Source organism: Gymnoscopelus braueri, assembly GCF_963280865.1.
Source record: "Gymnoscopelus braueri genome assembly, chromosome: 3".
Lineage (NCBI taxonomy): Eukaryota > Metazoa > Chordata > Actinopteri > Myctophiformes > Myctophidae > Gymnoscopelus > Gymnoscopelus braueri.
This window is the reverse complement of record NC_137612.1, coordinates 2,875,328-2,895,258: the sequence shown is the minus strand read 5'-3', so window position 1 is coordinate 2,895,258 and position 19,931 is coordinate 2,875,328. Positions and strand designations below refer to the sequence as shown.

General features: G+C 41.6%; 1 protein-coding gene across 2 annotated transcripts in view; it reads right to left on the bottom strand.

Moving 5' to 3' along the window:
* LOC308082248 (receptor-type tyrosine-protein phosphatase gamma-like) overlaps positions 1–19,931 on the bottom strand; it is a 164,200-nt gene that overhangs the window by 123,179 nt on the left and 21,090 nt on the right. For both annotated transcript variants that reach the window (XM_080423929.1, XM_080423930.1), the window contains exon 2: positions 10,104–10,208. In XM_080423929.1, the coding sequence (XP_080280055.1) occupies positions 10,104–10,208 (105 nt within the window). The remainder of the gene's footprint in view (positions 1–10,103; positions 10,209–19,931) is intronic.

Below are 19,931 nucleotides of genomic sequence, written 5' to 3'. Positions count from 1 at the left end.
CAGTGTCGTCTGATGGACAAAGGACCTCTTCAGTTTGACCTTATTGTATGTAGGAACACTGTATCTCCTTCCTGAAGGCAGCAACCTATATTCTCCATACAAAGCATGGCTAGTGTTTGAAGTGATATTCCTTGCCAACCTTATCATACTGTCATTATACGTAGTTGTATAGAGCCTCTGAAGTGGTTGTCCAACAATCTTTGAACAAATGTTCAGTTGCTGCAGCAGTTGTGACTTTAAGGCTACGGACAGACATCCATACCAGGTGGTACTACAGTACTGAAGAACACTCATAACAACAGAAGTGAAAAACAAAAGAAGAATCTGTCTGCTAGCACCAAAAGATCTCAGACGGCGAAGGAAATAGACTAGGTTCAACTACATTACATTACATTACAGTCATTTAGCAGACGCTTTTATCCAAAGCGACTTACAATAAGTGTATTCAACATAGGTAGGGAACGAAAACTACTAATCACCAGAAGTCTTTAGTGCATTTTCTGCAAAAACAAGCAACCAAGAGTATACCTAGCGCTAAGGTAAAAGTGCAATATATCAGCTACCTATTTCCTTAAACAGATGAGACAAAATAGCTAAATCAAATGAGCATGAGCTAAAACAAATAAGTGTTTCGACTAAACAAGATCCAATAAACAATCCAATAATCCAATAAACAATACAGCAATAGAAAACAAGAGTTCGTACAACTAGTTAACAACAAGTAGGTCAGGCAGAGAGGAAGGGTAATGTTTCCTGAAGAGGTGAGTTTTCACAACTACAGTTTATAATGTGGGAGGAGATAGGTTTAACTACAGTTTATGATGTGGGAGGAGATAGGTTTAACTACAGTTTATAATGTGGGAGGAGATACAGTAGGTTCAAGTGACAGCATACACAACTTTTTCAAAAAATTTTAAAAATTTTAAAACTTTGGCCCGTTACTAGTACCTCCATTAAGACTGTCAAGTGAGGACGTTTGGAATTGGCACCACAAATCCCATGACAATCCAGCCAGTAGTTTTGGAGATATAATTGTTCGGGACTAAAGTGGTGGACAAACTGAAGAACCAACCAACCTTCCTCAGAGCCCTGCTGCTAGCGAGGCTAAAATGCTATGTACAGTATATTATATGTATCCTATACAGTAGCTATATTGTTTGCTGTATATTTTCATCACTGTGGCAGTGTAATCATCAGTCATGTCTTTTTTTTTTGCCAAGACACTAACTCAAAAGGCAACATTAGGCCAATGTAGTAACAGAGTACAAAAGAAGAGGGCAAGGCTAGAGAACCACTCTGAGCTATTGCCGTCTGAGCGCAGCTTCCACACTGCTCAGCAGCATCCATTACTCTCCTCTGGTGCAGTTGTTATGCAAGCTAAGCAGGGGCAACAATGGCCTCAGGTTTACGCAGCCAGAGTCCTTATAATTTAGAATCCAGACAGAAATCAATAATTAGTGGTGTAATTCACTTAGCTAGAGATAACAGTGTAGGAGCAACGATCTAACGAGCGGCAGAATCTCAGTGATCTAACCCATTAAGACCTGGAACTGTGTCATTTTTAGATTTGAGCTAAAAAGCATGATTTTACACATTGGGCTATTCAAAAATAGCAGATATACAAGCTCATAGCGCGGCACCGAGTGCCGCGCTACGAGCTTGTAGATCTGCTATTTTTGAAAATTCGTGAAAATGTGTGCAAATCTTTGAATATATATATATTTTTAAGCGAACATTTTTAACTCAAATCTTTGCTTCTGGGGGGTCCCTGGAACAAAATATTTCAATGGGGGTCCGCGGCCAAATACATGTAATTTTGGGGGTCCTTGACATGAAAAAGATTGAGCACCACTGATATAGAAACATACGTTTTTCAGAAAACTGTTGAGATTTAGGAGACATGTAGAATCGGCTTCAGGTCTCAATGGGTTAAAAAGAGACGCGGCACTAAATCCCCGCCAGCGGTCGTTTCCTTACAATTCCAAACAATGCAGATAAAAACTGCAGCGCCTTGTGCAACGAACTCAAGAGTTATTACTTTTGATCCTAGAATATAACGCCTTGCATGCCGAGTGTGTTGCTAATGTTGCCGAGGGTGTGGAGGTAAAGTTGCCGAGGGTGCTGCTCGAGGGTGGCGCAGTGGTAAAGTCCCTGCCCACCACCACGGAGGTTGTGGGTTCGAATCCACCGTGGTGCGTCCCGCTTTGTTACAATTATTTTTTGCACACAATTTTGCCCGTGTTCGAGGGGAGGGAAGCCGGGCGGGGAGGAGTGTGATATTTGGTCATTGCACGTACGTGCTCCTATACCGGCTGGGGGGGGCGGCACCTGTCAGCGGGGAGTGTTGAGCGGGAGGAGTAGGACGAAGGCCCTGCGTCCTCCCGGTGGGGGCTCCTCGCTGGCGGGTGAGTCAGTAGGATGCGACAGCAGTGACAACACAGAGATGTGTGTGGAGAGGAATTCATTGGAATAACGACTACATTCGGGAGAAAAGGGGGGTAAAACATTCTTGGCTACTCTAAATTTAAAGGATCTACACCATGAATTAAAAAAAAATGTTGTTTATGTTTATGTCCCTCAAACGTTTTTCAAAAGGTTTGAGCCTAAATCAAGCCTCAGATATACTCATTCCAACTAACTTCTCTCTGGCTTAAAAAGCACTTTCGCCTGCAATACCACATTGTCCTGTTTGGCACGGGGCGCTATTGAGCCAGTTTGTATGCATGTTATCTCCTGGTTCTGTGTGGAAAAAGTAAAAAAAAAAAAAATCAGTTTGGCCTTTTTTGAGACCAATTTACAGAAAACCCCAGATTTGCTGTGAAAGCGTAAGTGTTCAAACTGGGGTATTTTTTAGGATAGAAGAGAGGTAGGGGAGACCAAAAACACACAAAAAAGAAGAAAAAGTTAAAAATCATGGTGCAGTCCCTTTAAAATAAAGAACAAAGAGATAAGTATAATGCCGTGCATATATTTAAGTGTGACTGTGGGGTCGCTGCTACTGCATACAGAGAGGCCTTTAACAGTCTTACTAACAGTTGAAGATGTCTAGGACCATAACTGGTTATGTCACTGTGATGATATTTTTATGAAACCCTCACAGCACACAGTTTGATGATAAAGTGAAGCATTCCACCAACACATCTTCAAACGTTTTGCCGTTATTATGCGAGCGTTAAAGGCCTTCATAACCACAACAGTGTAACAAATGCTATTTCCTCTGGCCCCCCTACAGTTCAGCCATCACCTCTGGGAGTATATGTACTCATTAGAAAGTAAGTCATCATCATTATGAGTTTCAAAATGTGCTGAGCTGCTAGCTGGCTCATTCCAGCTCATCAGCATAACAACATTAGAGAGGAAACCTGTGGGCTGGCAATCTCGCACTTCCTCAATATTACAATCCCAGCAGGGCCGACCATGTCCACATCCATTAACCCTTTAAGACCTGGAAGGCATCTGTGTCACTTTTTGATTTGAGATATTAAAAAAAAGGCATTATTTTACAGTTTGGCTATTTAAAAATAGCAGATCTACAAGCTCATAGCGCGGCACCGAGTGCCGCGCTATGAGCTTGTGGATCTGCTATTTTTGAAAAATAGTGAATATGTGTGCAAATCTTTGAATATATATATATTTTTAAAGCGATTTCTTTTTTACTCAAATCTTTGCTTCTGGGGGGTCCCTGGAACAACATATTTTGAGATCCGGGTCTGCGGCCAAATACATATAATTTTGGGGGTCCTTGACATGAAAAAGATTGAGCACCACTGATATAGAAACATTACGTTTTTCAGAAAACTGACATGTAAAATCGGCTTCAGGTCTTAATGGGTTAAAGTAGATCGGAGCCACCAACCAGGCCCAATATCCTACCACCCAGGAAACACAATCAGTGCCACCTGACACATTAGCAGAAATGAAATCAATTATGTCTACGCTAAAAACTTGCCTGTCTGACGAGTCAATCTGATTTGATTAGAAAAATTAGTCTTAAGGCAAAAAGACGTTGCCGTGCGTTTAGCCGAGCTGACGTGCAGTTGGTCACTGTTGTTGTGCATATTGGCCGGACGTGCCATTGCATCACTGCAATCAATCAGACTCAACTAAACCCCTGGTATAATAGTAGCGGAGCTTTCAGAACTCCCTACATTTCTTATTCTTACGTGTTCAATATATTGACCTCCTCCAGGGAGAGGGCGGCAGACTGAGAGAGAGGTTTGGTGATTTGGAAGCTCAATTCAGCTCAAACCGGTAGCTGCCAGCAGTGTGATACATCATCCAGAATTAAGAGGCCTCTCCCCAAGCACACAACTTAGGCAGCCATATTGGCACATCTGTCAGTGACCCGCCCACAACAGAGACAAATGGACCAATCCTGGCCGGCGAAAGGCTGATCCCAAATGCCAGCCGTAACCAAGACGAATCATGTGTCAGCCTATGCCCTGGTGAAATTCATTTTTAATAATTAGTCTTCCTGCACCTCTCATTTTCTTGGGAAATTAGCACGGGTAGAACTACAGGTTGACACGTCAGCCAGACAGGAGGGATATGGATGGTGTTGTGTTAAAGCCCCCATCATCACAGCGAATGGGTGTTGTCTGGGACAGGTGAATATGTCTCTACTCTGCAGGGAGAAGAAAATTAATCACGTCCAGACAAGGCAGGCTAGACCGCAGGGTGGAGGACAATGTTGGACTAAAAGCTCAACAAAGTTCAAAGGACCACACTTTCCTCAGGCAGTAGAATAAGCTGAATATATTATGATCTGGGGTTCTTTTTTTTCTTTCTTTTTTAAATTTGCAATTGAGCCAGCAAGAAACAGACAATCAAATTAAAAAAAGCAGGAAAAACTTGTCAGGTTTTGTTGTTCCCGGACAATAAAAGGCTACAGTATCTAAGTGAAATCTAGTCTGCCACAGCATCGTCAGCAATTGCTTTGCCTTGGTTGAACGGCTCATGTTGTTACTTCCGAGAAAGGGGGGGAGGGGGGGGGGACAACAAACGAGGACCAGGCGTGAATAGAACGGTGCAGAGTGAAAAATATGAGAGCGGGGAGGGGAAACGATAAGAGGGATAGATAAACAAACCTACGCTGTGGGGCCAGTGTCACTGTCATCTGTGAAGTTGTGCGCCTTTTAAAGGCAGAAACCTTTTATCCATGGGAAGAACTCAGTATGCTGTCAACGCATAATGGAAGCTTTCATCATAGTAAGCAATACATCAGTCAACAGGAAGAATGTCCTGGCCTACACCATAGAGAAAATAAGGTCTCATAGGGTTATTCTAAAGCCAGATTTATAATTGTGTGTTGCTTACCGAAAATAACAGATTTTTAAGCTCTTAGCTTGAAAATCTCTTCGGCAAGCGACACCATCATTCAATTGAGTATAAAATAAGTAACTAAGAGTCCTTTTCAGGCATAGAAGAACCACTTGCACAATGCCTGGAAGGGTAGTATGACAGAGTTTAATGACCATATATCTTTTGCATCATTAGTGCTGAAAAGAATCTCTCGGCTTCATGAGAAAACCGATCGATGAAAAAGCCACTCTAAAATGCCTTCTCTTGTTTATATCCTCTCAAAAACATCTTAGAAATAAGAACTATGGAGTATTTTTGATGACTTTACCCATGGAGCCCCTGTAGCAAGCCTCTACGACTACGGTACCTCCTCTGACTCTTTGCCCCCTCCTAGGAGCTCTAAAGTATTTTTTCCTAGATGAATGTCTAGCAAGAGAAATCCTCTTTTCGAGTCATTAACCCGTGGAAGCAGAGCTCCTTCTGTGGGGTACCGACAACTTTGCGCCGCTCTTTTCCCTTCTCGCTCGGTGGGAGGGAGTACACGGTTATTCACAGGAAACCAGACAATTAGAGGTTCTAGGAATCATCAGGTGTAAAATGTCAAGCCTAACTACCCAATCTGATCTAGAAGCAGAGCCGTGCCTGAGCTCATTCCACAAGTGTACGACGCTCCATCGAAACATTATTGCACGACACAATCCCACAGGGTCGCGTGGGATAGTGATTCACTTTGTTAGCCATTGTGTGTTTTTTGCATTTCTTAGTCTCTTCTTGAGATGCATTACCATATGTCATCTTAAAGAAAGTTACTATGGGCAAAGTAGATGCACAAGATGAGCTGCCCTATACAACTCGCAACACGTCACATCGCTTTTAGATCACCTTAAAGATCTGCCTTTTTCGTAACTTGACAATTTGGAAAACAGCATGACCAAAAATAGGGATGCTAGGTTGAATATGGTTGAGACGTTCATGCTAGTCCCATAGAAAGAAACCTCATCAACACACCCACTCGCTTGCTGTGAATTCACCAAACAATGACCTGGTCTAGAAAGTGAGCCCATGGGGCTCATTCAGACATTATACAGACTTTGCACTAAGAAGACGAATGAGTCAAGTCCACTGCATGTCCGGTCCAACAGGATTTGGACTTACGTTGGATTTACGTTCTCACACACAGCTCCTCCGGGTAATGTCTAGATACGTTCAGAGTTGCAGTGCATGTGTGAAAGCCTCACTGTGTAACTTTATTTTAATGAAAAAAATGTAATTTTGTCCAATCTGTACGGTAGAGTATGTTAATACAATATAACCTGTACACGTGGGGTGGTTGTATTGTGTCTCCCTGCTCTTCTATTGAGACATTTAGATTGTGTCAAAGGCCATGTCTCACCTAGACGAATCTTGTCCTGATGGTCAACGTTCTGTTTATCCCCCGAGCAAAGCAGGTCGGCATTAGCTCAATTGTCAGCACTTGCCCAGGAAACCGGGTTCAAATCCGGGGTAGAAGAGGAAAGTTACATAGTCCTGTTTTAAGTAAGGTGCATAGTCATGTAACAATTATTTTTTCTTAACTTCTGAAACTCATTGGTCAATTTTAGAATAGTATGGACAAGTGAGGTAAGATGACAAATGATGACAGGCAACTTTAAAAAGAGGCAGCATTTAGCATTTAGTCACATACTATGTTTGAACTATGTTTTTTATTAGCTCTAAATATGCCCAGGTTTCCCCCTCAACAATAGTGTACCAGTCACTTCACACAGTGAGTGAACTCAACCAGGTTTGTTTACTTCATGGCATTCCTTTGTCATGTACTGTATAAAGTGGCTCAGATCTAGATTACAGTAACAAAACATGAGGATCAAACTAAGTCATTATGAGGCCTACAGCATCTTTCACACCCGTCCTTAATTATAAACATTCTTCATAAAAGGCAACCAAAAATCTACGTTAGGTCATATGAATCATTCTTCCTGAAGAGACAAAAATGTCTGCAAAAATATATAATCATACAGGGTGTATTCCAAAGGTTGTGGAATAATTAAGACTACACAGCAATATATTAATAGTTCTGTGTGATTCATCATGTACAGTGAACGCAATCAACCAAGAGCAAACTCCTGCATACACTGGCTCAAAATAGAAACGGAAAGAAAAAATAAAATGAAATTAAAAACAGAGACAATAATATGGAGAATGTGGGGAAACCAGATGTAAAAAGAGGATAAATGATGCATAGCCCTTTTCCTGTGGGTGTCTATGGTGTGTACAATACATCATCCCTCTTATGAAAAATGCATGCACACGTGCACACACACACCCACACACACAAACACACGCCTACCTTAGATAACCTTTAATGTAATTTCTGTGTGGGTTTCAGGGTAACTTGTGTTCCAGGTTCATAACCAAAGCACACAGGAGCTCTCACGGTATGACGAGAGCTTTCATAACATTGACTGCCTTATTCTTCATTGCATTTGGCTGTGACATTTAAAGTCATCTGTTTCCCTGAGAACCGTATTAAAATACATTCTTCACATTTATTTAATCATCGCAAGAGAGATGTGAAAAAAAACTAATGTATGTTTTCCATTTCCATATCTAAATGTATAACATCTGAGCATACACACTCATTTAAAAAAATCAATTTAAAACGTGCAAAATGTGGTTATTATCCTGATTTAGTTGAGCATAAAATGATGTGATGTACAACAGAGAACCGCTCTGTTTTGCTACTCTGTGGAGTGTCATTACTTTTGCCTCAGTGTGTTGTTTTTTGATGGGATTGCTTTACTCGTGTTGGCTCATTCCCGAGAGTTAGGAGCCATCTTCAGGAGACCTGTCGACATCTGACAGCTGGATACTCTATTCAAAAGATGTAGAGAGGGAGCAGTCTTGACTGGCGAAATGATGGGTGGTGTATTGAGAGTGTGTGTGTGTGTGTGTGTGTGTGTGTGCGTGCGTGTGCGTGTGCGTGTGCGTGTGCGTGTGTGACTTGTGGCGCACAGAACTGGAGTCAGTCCTCAGTGGTGGAAAAAGTACTAAAATGTTGTACTTTAAGTAAACGTATCAATACTGCAATGTAGAAATACCGTTACAAGTAAACTTTTTTGAGTAAAAAGTACAAAAGTATTGGCATAAAAATGTACTTAAAGTACCAAAAGTAAAAGTACTCATCATGCAGAATGTCCCATTTCACAAGTTTTCAAAAAACTATCTTTTGAAAATAGCAGATCTACTAGCTCACAATGGTGAGCTTGTAGATCGGCTATTTTCAAATGGCCAAAATATATATGGGGCTGAAGTGGTTAGTGTATGTTTTGTAATAATAATCAAAATCTACAAAGTAACTAGTAACTCAAGTTTTCAAATAATTGTAGTGGAGTAAAAGTGCAATATTTCCCTCTGAGATGTAGTGGAGTAGAAGTACTAAAAATTGGAAATACTCCAATAAAGTAAAAAAAAATACCTCAAAACTGTATGAGTAAATGTACTTAGTTACTTTACACCACTGTCAGTCCTGCACTTGATACCTTCCAGCTTCAGACTTTACCCTGGCTGTCTCTGCGTTTCCATTCACACCCCTACACACACACATTCACACCCCTACACACACACAGAATGCCCTTAAAAACCATTTAGCTGCTAAGGCACGCTCGTCTGTCCCCCATTCACAGCTCTAGACACTAATTACTTTTCTAAAGCCATGGACAATTCCGTGTTCCCTCAATGCTTCTATTTTTCTCAGTGTAATGCCAGCTGACTGGACGTTAGGACTGCAATGTATATACATGACAAAATATTAACCGTGTTACGGTGGTTACTTTTATTTTTTTCAATATTCCACCTAGGAAACAATGCAGCTTTAGAGGAAATCACCAACAGCAGCAAGGGCCACAGAAAATGGCAGAAAAAGATCAATAAATAGTTTAATAGGTTTAAAAGAGAAGTATAATTTAACTTGAGAGTATACATCGAATTATGTGTATCTCAGGATCCCCATGGCCACGGCGTGGCTCCAATGTGGATCTTGGGACGTATGACTCCAAATTTGGGCAATGTTCAGCCTGATCCCAGCCCCATTGACTTCTATTATAAGGTACTAGGTATGTGGCGGTAACACTTTACTTGTGCACGATGCGGTGCGGGTCACATGCGCGCGATTTTTATTAATAATTAATTAAACGACTATAAAACAACAGCAACAACAACACACTCTACCAGCCTCCAGTGGTGGAAAATAGCAGATCTACAAGCTCACAATGCCTTGCGCTTGTAGATCTGCTATTTTCACATGGTTACTGTATGTTTTATAATAATAATCGAAATCTGCAAAGTAACTTGTAACTAAAGTTTTCAAATAATTGTAGAGATTGAAGTAAAATATTTGCCTCTGAGATATAGTGGAGTTACTGGAGTAGAAGTAAAAGTATTAGAAATTGGAAATACTCGAGAGTCAAGTGCAAATACCTCAAAATTGTACTTAAGTACAGTTCTTGAGTACATGTACTTAAAGACGTATGCCAAAATCCATTCGAAAAAATTGCTTTTCACTGTTTTCAGGTCAAATATTGATATGCGATTAAAATGCGATTAATTGCGATTAATTAATTACAAAGCCTCAAATTAATTAGATACATTTTTTTAATCGAGTCCCAGCCCTAGTATTCACTGATTAACTGAGGAAAAGGGAGATGGAGAATATAGTACAGATGGTGAGTGGAGAGGGACATGAAATAGACAGGAAACAAGGGACGAGATGAAAGAATAAATCAGAGCAGACATTGAACACTCACCTGAATACGCCCAATAGGAGTCACCTGCCGCCCTCTTCCCCCTCGTCCCAAAAGTTGTTTCATGATCCCCCACTCCTACCAAGTAAGGCTGGTCACCCAGTACAGCTGAGGGAAACACACACATCATGGTTAGAGGATCCACACACAGTAGAATTCTTGTGTACCTTTGAAACCCCCAGCATGCCTATTCTGGGGGGGAACATTTGCCCAAAATAGCAGATCTACAAAAATAGCAGATCTACGCAAAACGTGTGATGTCATGGCTCACGTCGGCTCACAATAGCGGGCCGCAGAACCAGTGTTGCCAGCTTTTGTAATACATTGTCTTTCTTTTTTTATAACGCACTTTACATTCTCACGAATCTCAGAGTGCTACAATTAAAAGCAAGTCATAAAAACAGCATAGGCAACAAAGCAATTACAATAGACCCAACTAGGCTAAACTAAAGGGCCAAAATTTAGAAATTAAAACTTAGCACGAAAAACAAACAAAGTCCATTTTGTGAGAGAAATAAGCAACCAGGTCTGTGAAAACAAGCCCAAAAGAAGCAGCTCTTTAAACCTATATACAGTACATCGGCTATCTGAAAATAGCCGATTAAGAAAATGTGAAAAATGTGGAATATTTTTTTGAAACATTTTAACACAAATGTTGTATGGGTTGGGTTCCTGGCATAACATCTTTTCAGATGGGGGTCTACTCTGCAGACATATAGACGAATCCACAGACGCGCTGCCTGTAGCTGCCTGTAGGCGGCCATTGCTGCGGTGTCGCGTCCGCGGAGCGTTGACACCGCAGCAATGGCTGCGCGCAGGGCAGCGCTCCGTGGATTCGTGTATAGGCCTACATATTAATCTATTAACCTAGATTTTTAAAAATCGCTTTAAAACATATACAGTATATATTATATATATTCAAAGATTTGCAAAAAAACAATAGCAGATCTACAAGCTCATAGCGCGGCACTCGGTGCAGCGCTATGAGCTTGTATGAGCTTGTATATCTGCTATTTTTGAATAGTCAAAGACATCTTAAAATAACACAGATGCGTTCCTGGTCTTAATGGATTAAGTGGTTAACCAGCAACAACAGCAGCAGCTAGTGATGTAGGACGGTCCCCTAAAACCAGACTGCTCCACTCCTCTCAGCCCAGGTGTCACTGTTTGACACAGTGACTTAATGGGATGTAATGATCTTCAGCATCACCTGGGGGTCTGTGGAGAACAGAAGGGAACCATTCATCGTACTCTCTCTCTCTCATAGTCACCATAATTCATCATCTTCCCTTTAGAGCAGCAGCAGCAGCTCCTCTACTCTGTGAGCAAAGTTTACTTTTGAAATTGATTTAGTCTCACATTTCGGTGATAATCTAATCACCAAGGGGTTCAACTACCCAGGGTGGCTTTCTGGGGGAGCCTTTTTATGCTTTGAGGAGAGAGAGGCTCATTCATTATCCCAGCATTTACTGTCTGAGAGCGAGCCACCACCAACACACAGGGGCCAGGAGGCACAACGTCGTCCATGCCACAGAAGATCAGGGGGGGCCAGTTGCATCACCTCACACTAAGTTAAGACTTAGTGTGAGGTGATGCACGGCACCGAGTGCCGCACTATGAGTTTGTAGATCTGCTATTTTTTGAAAAATCGTGAAAATGAGTGCAAATCTTTGAATATATATTTTAAAAAATATATATATATATATATTTAAAGATTTGCACAAATTTTCACATAAAAAAAAAAAAAAGCAGATAAACGGTACAAGCTCATAAAACCGATACTTTCCCGGCTAAATAGCTTTTTTTTTTTTTTTTTTTTTTTTATATCCCGCGATTTTTGTAACCCATTTTTTTTCACCCGGTGCCAATTTCCTAAGTGATCCTGGGCGCTACACCAGCCCTACACCAGCGCTACACCAGTCCCCTTCAGCCTAGGGAGGCCAGGGCCGAGCTCATGCTTCCTTCAATGCATGAGAGCCAACTGACCTTCTTGTCACCTGACAGGGGAGAGTTTCCCTAGTAGGACGTAGCGCGTGGAAGGAACACGTTATTCCAACCAGTTCCCTTCCCCTCCATCAGGCGTGTTTTTGTGAGGGTATTAACTACCCTAGGAGACACGGGGAGAACATGCAAACTCCACACAGAGTAGGCCCTTTCACCAACCCCACCTAGGGTATGGGTGCTGATGACGCGGAGGAGAAGACACGCCCCCAGCGCCCACAGCGTCCCCGGCGGGAATCGAACCCAGGACCTTCTACCTGTGAGGCGACAGCGCTACCGACTGCGCCACCGTGCCCCCTAAATAGCTTTTTTAAAAGCCATTTAAGCTATAACTAGGCTAAGTTTGAACTTAGTGTAAGGTGGTGCAACTGACCCCTGTTCCGAATTGCAGACACCTGTAAGTGCTCTTTTAGAGCGGCTTTGAAGGAGAGTAAGGATTCACATGTTTCTATGACTGTTGGTAGGGCATTCCACATTTTTGTTGGCATAGCGGTAGAACGGATTTAATCCCTCGTTACGAGCCAAATCTGGGTTGAACGTGATTTGTGGAGCTCCCTCTGGTGTTGTGCTTGTGGACGTCAAGTTAAAGGAGTAGCTCACCCCAAAAAAGGGTGAACTTATTTTCTATTACACACACCGTCCGTGACGCCTTGAATTCATGGAGATTTTTTCTCCTAAGCCAATAATTTGATGACCGGCGGAGACTCAAAGGGTCTCCTACTGAGTCTCCTATTGACCAAGGAATATTATCAAATTATTGGCTCAGGAATGCGACAAAAAGAAAAATAATCTTAAATAATTCAAGGCTGTGGGCTGTGTAACTGATAGAAAATAATAAGTGGTTTGCTCCTCTTTCCTTCTACAATCTACACCAAACTTCTTGGCTGAAAATAGCAGATCCTCTGCCTGTACCTCTCAGAATAGGGTTATAGGGTTGAAGTCGTTAATGTAAAAGAACTAAAAGAGTTCCTATCACACAAAGATTTGGCAGCCTCCCTGTAGTAACTCTGAGGATCCCCTAGGGGTCCGGGACCCCCTGTTGATGAGCCCTGGTCTATGGTCAGAACCACAAGGCAAAATGTGAACATTACGATAATATAATTCAACCACAATTCTTCCTCAATTGTCTCCTCTGAAGACCACTCCCTTTTAAAAGCCGAATCATAGCCATAAGGTTTTGGTGAGACGGCATATTGTGGAGAACATACTGTAGATGCAAGGGAGTGAGGACTGTGTGGAGCACATTATAGAGTTTTTTATAACATCTTAGCCTTAATAACGGCACAGGAAAACACCAATAGGGGATTTTCCTTTGATCTGCAACAATACACAATTCAATCGGCGATGGGAAGTTCGGAACAAGCCTATTAGCAACCTCTTGGTAAATAATGGCCACAAATAAAAGCATAATTTAAAACACACACACGTTCAAGCCGCACCCCACACACACATGCAACTCAAATCTTCTCACCGACACGGTGTGGAATTTCTCTATTTCCCTTGATTGGAGGTTTTCGGTCTCATGCAAGTCACTGCCTTCAAGTTATGCAGCCATCAAATAAACTCAGTTCCAGCTTCATCCCTTTTACCTCGACTCTCAGCAGCTTCTCTCTCTCAGCCATCTCCACGCAATTAACAGATAATAAGGATCAGGGATCACAGAGTCCGAAGATGCAATGAGGCCAGAACGAACAGCTTGCGTCTGTCCAAGTTTGTAAACATTCTTGTTTGCCAACTCCACTTACAAAAGCACAGACAACATTCACATGAGGCGCTGAAAGACGGCCCCAAAAGGGCACATAGTTCTCATTCACTGCTTACGGGCAGATTACAAACCTCCAAGAAATCAAACGTTGCTGAACACAATGACGTACCCTGAACACACACAATAACCAGAGCAGGCACACTGTAGTACCCAGAGCAATTATGATCACTAATCAAAGTCATTGTGTAACATATACAGTACATCGTTACATCACGTGTACACTTGACCAGGGCAGAAGTAAACATGAAGCCATTGTCAAGTGGATTGAATTGGAAAAATAAAACAATAGAGGCCTTTTCTGTTGTTTTCATTTCTTCAAAAACAAATCTCAATCAAGGCCAACATTCAAGACTTGGAAACAATATAGGCTAGCTCATGCTAATGTGTCATGCAAGTGAGACAGAAATGATGACTGGACAAATAGACTGTGGGTGTGCACAAGAGGTGGATGACACAAATGTTTGAACTGACCACCAGAGCCAAAAAATGTCAGTACTTCGCGAAAGGTTTCCATTTAAACCAGGGGTCTTCAACAGGGGGTCCGGGACCCCTAGGGGGTCCTCAGAGCTACTATAGGGGGTCCGCCAAATCTTTGTGTGATAGGATTTAGTTTTTTTACATTAACCACTTGAACCCTAGAATTCCTTTTCTGAGGGGAACATTAGCCGAAAACAGCAGATCTACAAGCTCTCAACGCCTCGCGCTGCGAGGCGTTGAGAGCTTGTAGATCTGCTATTTTTGGCAAAGAGGCTATAGGTGTAGAGGGAAAAAGAGCAGACTAAGTAAAACATTTTTTTAAAAATAAATAATTTTATACAATATAGAGTAGGGGGTCCCTGCTTCATCTCTCTCTCAGCTAGGGGGTCCTTGGCCTGAAAACGTTGAAGACCCCTGATTTAAACCACTTAAAGCTGCAATACACAACTTGGTGTCGGAATATCTAGCCCAAAACAACGTGTTGCGAGCTTGTAGATCTGCTTTTGCCCCCCCACCCCCCTATTTATGCCTATGTGCGCAACTCTTATCATCTTATCATCATTGTGCGTGCCGTGCCTCACACTTCATTGTTTGAGGCAGGGGTAAGGCATGCTTCAAATCCTTTGTGAACTCATTGCCCTCCTCTCTCTGACACTCTTCTTCCCCTTAATCTATAAAGCTCCGTCTTTGTGTGACCTTGTGTTTGTATATCTGATAATTACAATTTACAATTTAGGCATTTAGCAGACGCTCTTAATCCAGAGTGATTTACAGTAAGCAAGGACAACACAAGGGTTATACATTAAATGCATAGAAATAGTCATCTAGGATCATGGGTAAACCAAGAAGCTATCACCAGTCTAAAGAGATGAATATCCAAACAATCTATAATCTGTACATTGAAACTATTCACACTATAGGATGCCAGGTCTACAATGGCCTGGCATCTGTCTACATAACATGCCATCTAAATTACCCTAATTTCCGGACTATAAGGCGCACCTGAATATAAGCCGCACCAGCCAAATTTAGGGAAAAAAACAAATGTGTGCATATACAAGCCGCACTGGACTATAAGCCGCAGGTGTCAAATCCATATATTTAGAAGGTCCCCTAGTGGCCGTTAGCTGTAAAAATCCATAGATTAGCCACACCGTTGTATAGGCTGCAGGGTTCAAAGCATGGGAAAAAAGTAGCAGCTTATAGTCCGGAAATTACGGTACATTTTAGCCGTTGCTAAATGTGATGGTGTTATTATGCCTACTTCTCTTTAAAAAGGTAGTGTACGTTATATTTTTGGTTAAAACAAATTGGTAAAAAAGTTCTATTCTGATACTAATCATTGCTATAGATATAGAGTGTCTGTTCAATCACAGGGGTCTCTCCAGCTCTTTAATAAACAGAGAACATATTCTGAGGTGGGTTGCCAATTTCAGCCAATTAGGAGGGAGTATCCATTCATCAGCTTCAATTTGCTCACTTTCTTTGTGTCATCACTTCCAATTTCACTTGTTTACACCGCATCCTGTTTGAGTTCTCTCTCCTGATTGGATGAAATTGGTGCCCAGGTCTGAAAATGCATCTTCTGTTTACTAAAGAGCTGGAGACACAGACGCCCGTTACTGAACAATCAAACAAAGAAATACGCACACGAGCCTAACTAGTCTAGCATCTTTATTTTTGGAGTGCCGCCGTTTCCACTTGGGTGCTTTTCATAAAATTAGTTTAGTGTTGTAAAGCAGTGGTTCTCAACTTGTGGGCCAGAGCCCACTGGTGGGCCCTGAGGGTATTGCAACTAGGCCCCCAAATAATTGCCAAAACACTAAGATGGTCATGAAAATACCGGTATAACATGAATATAGTGTTTTATATTATGTATTAAAAAAATACAAATAAAAAAAATTTCATTTTCTTTAAAACCTTGAAATGTGCCACGAGTGCCGCGCTATGAGATTGTAGATCTGCTATTTGTTTATTTTTTTTTGGGGGGGGGGGCTTTTATGCCTGTATGGATAGGACAGTAGGCTGGCAGGAAATGGGGAGAGAGATGGGGATTGACATGCAGCAAAGGCCGTCGGGATTGGGACTCGAACCCGCAACGCAATGTCAGGCTACATTGAGCCTCGGTGCTAGGACTGCGACGCCAGCGGCCCAGGCCAAATATATATATTTTTAAAGTGAACATTTGTCAAATATTTTGTTCCAGGGACCCCCAGAAGCAAAGATTTGAGATACAATTCGCTTTAAATATATATCTTCAAAGATTTGCACACATTTTCCCGATTTCTTTACAAGCTCATAGCACGGCACTCTGTGCTATCTGCTATTTTTGAATAGCCAAAGACATCTAAAATGACACACATGCGTTCCCGGATTGAATGAGTTAACACGGCAGTCGGCTGCCGTGTTAACTCATTGAGTGCCATTAACGTGTTGCACGTGTTTTAGCGCTATGGTGCAACATGCCATTAACGTGTTTCACATGTTTTTGAAAAAAATAGAAAAATAATAAAAAATAATAAAAAAATTATTTTTTTTGAACCCAAGATATCATTATCTGAAGATTTGCAGCTCCATCCACTCCTTGTTTAACTTATAACTGAAAAAGGTATCTCGCTTCCTAAGCACTTTTTTTTTACTTTGAAAAAAAAAAAAAAAAAAAATCGTAATGGCCAGAAATAGATAATAATTTGGGCACTCAATGAGTTAAGTGGTCAGATGGGTGGGCCGCGAACGCTTTTGAGTGCTGATCCAGAAAAGGTTGAGAACCACAGTTGTAACGCTCCTTTAGACCATTGGTTCTCAAAGTGGGGTCCGGGGACCCCCAGGGGTCCTAGGGGGGGGTACCAGGGGGTTCCCAGCAAAAATGAGTTAATTTTGCATTCAATTCAGTTTAACCTTGGGCCCGATATACATCGGCTATTTGAAAACAGCCGATCTACAAGCTCACAACGCGTCGCAATGCGACACGTGTAGGTCTGCTATTTTCAAAAATAATCTTGCAAAAATGCAAAAACATTTGGAATATTTTTTTAAACATTTTAACACTAATTCCTGGCACAAAATATTTTTGGATGGGGGGTCCGCGGCCAAATTCATATCAATTTGGGGGTCCTTGACCTTGACATGAAAAAGTTTGAGAACCACTGCTTATAGACAGTGAGCTGTGCAAACATACAGTACTCACACACACACACACACACACACACTGACTCACTCCTACTGTATTCCAAACATGCGCCCATCACCACATGCACACTCACTCACGCCCACTACAGCTACTCAAGCTCAGCTCTTGCTAACAGTTGCATCATTACAAAGGGATTAATTAGTCTAGGCACAGCATCAAGATGACTCTCCTCCTGCTTAACCCAATAAGACCGGGAACACGTCTGTGTCATTGTTTTAGATTTCTTTGGGCTATTCAAAAATAGCAGATGTATACAAGCTTGTAGATCTGCTATTTATTTTTTAATAGTGAAAATGTGTTTAAATAAATATATATATTTTAAAAAAAATTAAGCAAACTTTTTTTTACTAAAATCTTTGCTTCTGGGGATTCTACAATTCTACAAATAACAGTTTTTATAACATTTTAACTTATGTTGCTAAATATCAGTGGTTCTCAAACTTTTTCCATGTCAAGGACCACCCAAAATGATATGTATTTGGCCGCCCCCCCACCCCCCCCATATCTGCTATTTTTTGAATAGGTATAAGTATAAAATAATGGTTAAAGTGGTTGCACACAGATGCTTTCCATGTCTTGATGGATTAAGGTGACACACTGACTCTGGTCATCACAACTGGCAGCCAGCACTTTAAACAGATTATTTTGGGCAAGTCGATACAGGCAAAGAAAAAAAATGAAAACAGTTAAATGGTTAATGTATTCTCATATGCCTGTGTTGTACAGCGAAAATAGCAGATCTACAAGCTCACAACTATTTTTTATATGTGACGATTTACAAATGACTATCAAATGTAATTAATTACATGGAGGGAAGTCATAATTAATGCCAGAAATGCCTACTTTAACAATATCGACTGTGGTTCACAGTGACAAAGTGTATTTTGAATTGAAAGGACATCAAAATGATTTGGTACGAGGAATAGAGAGAGGCGGTGGGCGTGTCCATGGGGAGGAAGAGAGGCCTATTTGAAAGCAGGTTGTGGAACAGGAAAGCCGCTCCATCTTTGATCAAAGCGCAGAGGACACAGCACCATGTCAACAGTTTATACTCCCCCGTGGGCACTGGATTAAAGCCACAGCCCTTCTGACGGAGCAGACGACAGTGCTGGGGCAGAAGGAGACGAGAGGAGAGCCTGTTATAGAGCCAGGATGAGGCCAAATTGAAAAATGTGAGGTTCCTCCTTGGCCTACTGCGAGTGCAGGCGTGCAAAGTCTTCCTTGGCCTACTGGGAGTGTGTGTGCAAAGTTTCATGCTGATTGGTCCAGCGACGCTCAAGATTAGCAGCTGTTCACAGACGGACAGGCTCACAGGAGCGAATAAAAAAAAACATGGCTGTAAGTCTTTGGTTTCCCCTAAGTAGTGTTCGCTACTAAAATGAGTGATGGCAGTCAACAAATGATATTCAGTAACGTATCGTCTTTGACTCCAACTGTGCACAAATGGAACATGTACATTTTCGTACGCATGATGATGTCAAACGACACAGAAGACAGGGTATTTTTGCAAAATTATACGGCATACGCATGATCAGTGGTGTGTTCTACCGTGTTACGCTATATACGTAGTGTGACCTGCAGAACATTTTCGTAGCCAAGCGTAGCCCTCTACTAACCATTTCATGATCCATTTAAAACACGCTAGCGTATCTCCACGACCACGTGCATGTCGTGCAGGGAATGATTATCGTATCCCTCCGAAAAAAACCTAGAACACACCACTGCGCACGATGATGTGAAACGACCCAGGAGACGGGGCAATTTTGCAACATTATATCTAAACGCCAAATAAAATGGGTTCAGATCTGAGCCAAGTCTCCTGAGGAGACGCGTCGGAAGCCTGTCCTGGATGGGCGTTTCCAGACGTTAAAAAAAACGGATGATGATGATGATGATATTATTGATTTCTTCACATCAGACAGTGATGTTTTAGGTTGAAAATCTGTGAAGTTTTCCTTTAACACTGAGGATTTTTTACTGTGTGTAACTTAGGCGCACAGTATCCCTGAACACGGGAACACAAAAATTGCCAAGATCAGCCAAAGATGTGGCCCAGGGGGAGGCAAGGCTGACACCTCCAACATAAACCTTAGAAATAATAAAAACGACACCTCAATTCCCAATGCAGACATTTAGGCCTCCACAGCCGAAAGGAAAAAAAGCCGTTTCAGCAAAACCAACAGTTTAGGAGCACATCACAGTGAAATTATGTCCATTACTGTACAGATGCAACAATTCACAGAATGACTCAACTGTGCAATTACAAACAAAGCCCTTGATTTAATGTCTCTCCTCCTGAAGACTTCATCCATAGCTACGTAATTCCTGTACTTTCAGGTATAATCATATCGATACTTGCCTTCACAGTGCTGGATTTATTATCTCCACCAGACCGACT